Genomic DNA, 6,802 nt, shown 5'->3' on the forward strand with positions numbered 1-6,802 from the left:
TTGACAAATATGATTCTATCCACTTAATTGTATCTGAACAGAAATTGAAACTAGATAACTTAGACATGAGAATTCTATGATTAACAGTATCAAATGCCTTCTTGAGGTCAAGGAACACAGCTCCAACACCACCACCTTTATCCAATAGAGATTTGATTTTCTCTATTAAAAAGCAGTTGGCTGTTTCAGTTGAATAATTGGCTCTGAAGCCAAATTGCATTGGGTGCAGAGCAAATGAGCGAGTATTCAGATGGCAGGTGATTGGTTCAGCTACCACTTTCTCTGCAATCTTTGATACTGTAGGTAGGATGCTGATAGGTCTGTAGTTGCAGGTGGAAACGGGATCTCCACATTTAAATATTGGGACAACAACAGCTGACTTCCAAACAGTCGGAAACATTCCCTGAGAAATCGAGAGGTTAATAATTTTGGTAATAGGATTAGTTAGTGTTGTCCTGAGCTCTTTGAGTATAACTGCATCCGTACCAAGTATATCCTTTGCTCTGGATGGCTTAAGAGATCTAATCATTCTGGCAACCTCTGATTCAGTGACATTCCTTATGCTAAAAGCCGGTTCCATTGTATTGACTGGACAAACATTTGTGTACTCAGGTGAAAACATTGTGCAATGGTAGCTACAGAATCAATAAAGTAGTGGTTAAGAGCTTTCGCTACTTCCCCAGGATTGTTTGTAAGCATTCCATTTACTTTAAGTTCAAGCAGTTTCCTTTCTTTATTGTGATGTCCTGTTAGTTTTTTTTTAACTGGTTCCAGATCATTTTAGAGTTACCTCTTGCCTTTTCTATTATGGTCAAGAAAAAATCTGCCTTTGCTTTTCTTAGTTTCTTTACCACCTTGTTCCTTAAACTAGCAAAGTGTTGTCTGCCATGACTCAACTTAGTTTTTATTGCAGTTTTTAAGACAAGATCCCGTTCTTTCAGGTCTCTTACTAAATATTAAATCAATTTGAGTACTGGTGGAATTAGTTATTCTTGTGGGCCCACTAATCAGTTGCATGAGGTCAATGTTACCGGTTATCTGTTTGAGGTTCTTTCTAGAGGATTTGTCCTCCCAATTGATGTTAAAATCTCCCATAATAATTACTTCTTTGTTGAAATTACATTCTTTTAATAATTTCTCAAATTTCTCATAGAAATTAGTATTGGAAGAGGCAGGCCGGTAAATTACAATAAGAATAAAGGACATCTGTGGTGACAAAATTATATTGAGACCAATACATTCCAATTCCTTACAGTTTGACCAATGGATTTCATTACACTGGATACTATCTTTCACATAAATCATAACTCCTCCTCCCTTTGAGCCCACTCCTGTAAATGTTAAAACCAGGGACTTTTAATGCTGCTGATGGAGTGTTTTTGTGAAGCCAAGTCTCAGATAAACAAAGGAAGTCTAAATTAGAATCCAGTAAAAGATGATGGACTTAGACTGATGGACTGATCAATTTAAAAAATGCTTCTTGTTGACATAAACAAATTTACCTGTGATGGCACTTGGCAATGTGTGTGTGTGTGAGTGCAGTCAATAGCTCTGATTACATTAGGAACACCGGCAATGTCTTCTAATAGTCTACTGCTAAAGCAGCCACTGTTGTTAACGGTATTTTCATCACTTTGCATATGCTTTTATATCCACTAATCTAATTCCAGACACATGGGTGTGTTAATTATTCATCAGTTTTAATTGTTCATGTGTCTGGGACTAACCGTCTTCATATTATCAACAGTTTCCCAGCATCACCTCTAAGTGTCGCCAAAGCACCAATCGCTGTAGAAACATGTGTACGCCAGCCATGAAGTTGGCGTGAGGCATCGCACATTTCCACGCTCATTTCACTCTTCATACATCTGAACTTTGGCGTACGCACCCTTTACATGAGGCCCCTGGTGAGCCGTCGGTTCCAGATCGCTGCTGTGACGTGTGGAAGAAAATCAAACACATCAGAATTTTTTAGGCCGACACTGTGGGGAGCAGACTTTCAAATAACAACATATTCATTTATTTAGGAATAATTAGACTGTTGTTCTGTTATTGTTTAGCCTATTGTTTAATATTTTCACTTTCTTACAAAATGAATAGCTGTATCAGTGTGAGCAGGCTGCTGGAAAACATGGCAAATCCATAATAATAACTAGACAGTGAAGTAGAAAAAGCTCTCAGAGCACAAGGAGCCAGTTCACTGAGGAGTGACACTTCAAATCTGGAATTATGGAAATGGAATGACTGACAGGACGTTTGAATCCCCTTTAACCGGTGTTGACTCTGTTATGCAGCGCCCTGATTGGAGGAAAATGTTGAGCCCATGCTTGCATGAAGATACAGCACAAGACTCATTCCATTCCTAAAAGACAGGAAGTGGTTTGAGCTTCACCTGTCAGGCTGCTGCTCTTCAGTGACAAGCAGCCAGTCAGATGCAGCTCTGTGAGGGAGGCCTGCCACTGATAATAATAATAATATCCTTTATTTAACCAGGTAAAAAACTCATTGAGATTCAAAATCTCTTTTCCAAGAGTGACCTGGCCAAGATGGCAGCACAAAAACAATGGTTACACACAAGACACAAATAAAATACAATCACATAGTACAATCACACGATCCTATTGAGCTCATTTCCCTGTCTTTTATAATTGACTTGAATTCCCCCAGAGATATAAGATGTGTCAATTTCAAGTCCTTCTGCACATCATTCCAAGTAGACGGAGCAGAAAATTTAAAAGCCTTTTTGCCCAGTTCAGTTCTGACTCTCGGGACCTGGATCTGTATAATGTCCACAGAACACAGGCCATAACGGCTGAGGTTTCTACACAAGTATAAACACAAATATGTAGGCAAAAGTCCAAGAATATATTTATTAATAAAAGTCAGCCAGTGAGAGAGTCTACGGGCATACAGAGATGGACAGTGTGCGAAGGCATATAAAGAACACTGATGTACATGATAGCTGCAACCAGTGATAAAACGCAAAGCACAGTGATAAACAGTATCCAGTTTCTTCAAAAACTGATCAGGAGCGTTCATGAAAAGCAAGTCTCCATAGTCCAACAAGGGTAAAAAAGTTGTGGTGATCAAGCGTTTTCTGACTTGCAATGAAAAACATGATTTATTTCTATAAAAGAAACCCAGATTCAATTTCAGCTTAGAAACAAGTTTATTGATGTGCAGTTTAAAGGACAGGTTCTCATCAATTAGAATGCCTAAGTATTTATAAGATGTGACCATTGCAATTTCAACCCCATGAACAGTTTGCAACCTCGGAAGGTAAGATGGAAGCTGCTTGCCATTTGAAAATAGCATGGTCTTTGATTTGTCTACATTCAGCACTGACTTGAGCTGGGTCAAATGGGACTGATCTGCACTCTTCCTGTCTTCTAGTTTATTTTTTATTCTTTATTCAGATTGAGTGACTGCGGGTTGACAGAGAGCAGCTGTGCTTCTCTGGCCTCGGCTCTGAAGTCCAACCCCCATCTGACAGAGCTGGACCTGAGTGTGAACCAGCTGCAGGATTCAGGAGTGGAGCTGCTGTCTGCTCTGGTGGAGAGTCCAAACTGCAGCCTGAAGACTCTCAGGTCAGTAGAGGGGTGGAGTCAGTCCTCTGAGGTCAACAGAGGGGTGGAGTCAGTCCTCTGAGGTCAGTAGAGGGGTGGAGTCAGTAGAGGGGTGGAGTCAGTCCTCTGAGGTCAGCAGAGGGGTGGAGTCAGTAGAGGGGTGGAGTCAGTCCTCTGAGGTCAGTAGAGGGGTGGAGTCAGTCCTCTGAGGTCAGCAGAGGGGTGGAGTCAGTCCCAGAGGGGTGGAGTCAGTCCTCTCAGGTCAGTAGAGGGGTGGAGTCAGTCTTCTGAGGTTAGTAGAGGGGTGGAGTCAGTCCTAGAGGGGTGGAGTCAGTCCTAGAGGGGTGGAGTCAGTCCAGGCGGAGCAGCTTGGTTGCTTGGTTCTTGTGCTGGACACAGTCAGTGCAGGCAGCATTTCCTGGGAAATGTCCAAAGTGCTCAGTGGCCTCAGGACTGGACAGAAAGACAGACAGAGAGAGATCAGCCAATCAGAGCAGCCACAGTGTGTTGGGGTCATGTGACCTGCAGGTGATGATGATGATGATGATGAAGAGGATGATGGTTTTGTGTTCATCCCTACAGGCTGGAACATGAAGACTGGATTCCAGCTGACAGCCTGAGAGGATGTGAGTACACACACAAACATACACACACACACGCACGCACGCACGCACGCACGCACGCACGCACACACACACACACACACACACACACACACATGAAGCTTTACAGAGAATGTGAGCGAGCTGAAACTAAATGTGTGTGTGTTTCCAAAAGCAGCTCAAATCAGCTGACAGGACAGAGAAAGCTGGGCGTCCTGGGAGCTCACGTGCTGCAGAGCTCCAGCTTGTCCAGGCTGAGTCGTGGGTTTGAATCCCACCTCAGGCCCCCACAAATTAGAAAAGGAGAAGACAGGACTGAACAGATGTGGAGAGAAAGAAAGAAGCAGACAGGAACTCAAACAAAACAACACAGAAAATAATAAGAAAAAAGCAAATCAATTGTAGTTTACTTTTGGTGTGTGTGTGTGTGTGTGTGTGTGTGTGTGTAGGGGGGGTGTATGATGAGGGTAGGGGACAGGCAAGGACAGAGCGGGGTAGAGAAAAAGAGAGGGAGATATAAGAGAAAAAAACCTAAAGGAGGAAAAAATGTCTCTTTAGTTTAATTTTTTATATGTATTTATTTTTCTCTGGTATTTTGGGTGGATATGAAATCTGCCTTACAAACTCAACAACAATAAGCATAAAAACAATAAACTAAACAAGTAAATGAATTCAAACCAAACTCAAATTGAAAACACAAAGTGTAAAATGACATTAGTTTTTATTTTTAATGAAAGATGCAAAACTATAATCACCTTCTAAGAGCCAAGAGAGTGTGAGTGAATGATGCTTTCTGAGGTGTGCTGTGTGTCTTCTCCCCATCAGATGCCTGTGATCTCACACTGGATCTAAACACAGCGGGCAGAGAGCTCCGTCTGTCTGAGGACAACAGGAAGATGACGGGGGTGTTCAAGCTGCAGCCGTATCCTGATCACCCAGACAGATTTAACTGGCCTCAGGTTCTGTGTAAAGAAGGTCTGACTGGGCGATGTTACTGGGAGGTCCAGTGGAGAGTACACGTTTCTATAGGAGTGACTTACAGAGGAATCACAAGAAGTGGTAATGACTGTTGGCTTGGATACAATAATCAGTCCTGGAGTCTGACGTGCTCTGATGACTTCTACTCTGCCAAACACAACCGTGAGTTCACCAGGATCTCTGTCCGTCCCCGTAGATCTCACAGAGTAGCAGTGTATCTGGACTGGTCTGCTGGGACTGTGTCCTTCTACAGAGTCTCTTCTGACAGACTGAGACTCCTGCACACCTTCAGATCCACCTTCACTGAGCCGCTCCACCCTGCGTTTGGTGTGTCGACATCTAGTCCTCCTAGTGAGGTGGAGCTGCCAGTTTGTCAGAAACAACTCTGACCTGAAAGTGTTGAGAACATGTTTGGCTGATTTGTGGTTTATGGTTGATTTTTCTTTTTTTTTTTTTTTTAAATTGTATCAGGCATCTTGGTGGATAATTGTTAATTGGTTGATTGGACAGGCTTGTAAAAATAATGAGTCATTATAATGTTTGTATATTCAAATCTTAGGGCTCTATTTTCCCGGCGCAGCACAGGGTGGCGCAGTGAGGCGAACCCCACGCAGAGCTAATTTGGACCGGCACGACCCGAGGGGTGCACAGTTTGGTATTTTGGCAGACCGACGTGCGCTGAGGTGGGAGTGGCGTTGAGCAGCCAGTCTTCTGATTGGCTGCTCCAATAGACTTTCTTACAACGAGCCTCGCCACTCTCCATTAACCCCCATTGTATCGAACTTGGTTGCAGTTCCACTGAAATTCCACTGGGGGTGATCGCGGGGGAGTGCAGAATGAATGGGGCTCCATGAAGCTAGAAGGCTAAATTTGTCTGGGACTTTAAGTTTCATGTTCCTGCCGTCCAGAGAGCGGTGCGGTCATATTAATATCCTTAAGCTGTTCTGGTTATGTGAAATTGGTGTTCGTGCGTCCATGAGGATAGGTAAGTCACCTAGGCTGCCATACTTACCTTATTTACCCTTAAGTTAATGGATGTGCTCTGTATATAGTTAAAATCTGTGTCAAGTGATTTATTGTGGTAAGTTCGCCATTGCCAATTAGCTACATGCTATGAGCCTAGCTCACTGGACGTTATGCCCACAGCTAGCGCCGTGGCGCCCTCAGCCCACTAGGGGGCAGTGCAGGATTGTGCCATTGCAGGAATGCACTGTTCAGCTGCATGGCTATACAGGTTGAATATATTTTGAGTGTGTGTGTGTTTGTGTCAGTTTTGGATAATAATAGTTAAGATTAGTTACAGTTAATTATTATTCATTTTTATCACATAGTAATTGTTAATTGTCTTAGTTACAGCATGTTAATATTGTCATACTAATTGTGTCTATGGTTTTTGCTTAATTTGTGACAGAACCACGTACACCTACACATACCAATTGACTGTCACCTGTACCTGTAACCTGGTGCAACTGTTGATTGCTGTCTGCTGGACCAAGTTAATAAATCTTTGAAAGAGGAAACAGGATTCATTAAAGCTGCAAGCAGCGTTGGACGGGCCCTCGCACCCGTGCCGCCTCGTGCCCACTTGTGCCCGGTGGCTGTGGCATTAAGCACACACACACACACACACACACATACACAAACACAGAGTTGTTA

General features: G+C 43.0%; 1 protein-coding gene across 1 annotated transcript; it reads left to right on the forward strand.

The window, feature by feature from the left end:
* The first annotated feature begins 4,169 nt into the window (after nucleotides 1–4,169).
* On the forward strand, nucleotides 4,170–6,042 carry LOC115371026 (stonustoxin subunit alpha-like). The gene is made up of 2 exons (XM_030068145.1): nucleotides 4,170–4,192; nucleotides 4,994–6,042. Exon 2 carries the CDS (start codon nucleotides 5,065–5,067, stop codon nucleotides 5,533–5,535), a length of 471 nt encoding a protein of 156 aa, XP_029924005.1. The 5' UTR covers nucleotides 4,170–4,192; nucleotides 4,994–5,064; the 3' UTR covers nucleotides 5,536–6,042.
* The last annotated feature ends 760 nt before the right edge of the window (nucleotides 6,043–6,802 follow it).

Source organism: Myripristis murdjan, chromosome 2 (genome assembly GCF_902150065.1).
Source record: "Myripristis murdjan chromosome 2, fMyrMur1.1, whole genome shotgun sequence".
NCBI lineage: Eukaryota > Metazoa > Chordata > Actinopteri > Holocentriformes > Holocentridae > Myripristis > Myripristis murdjan.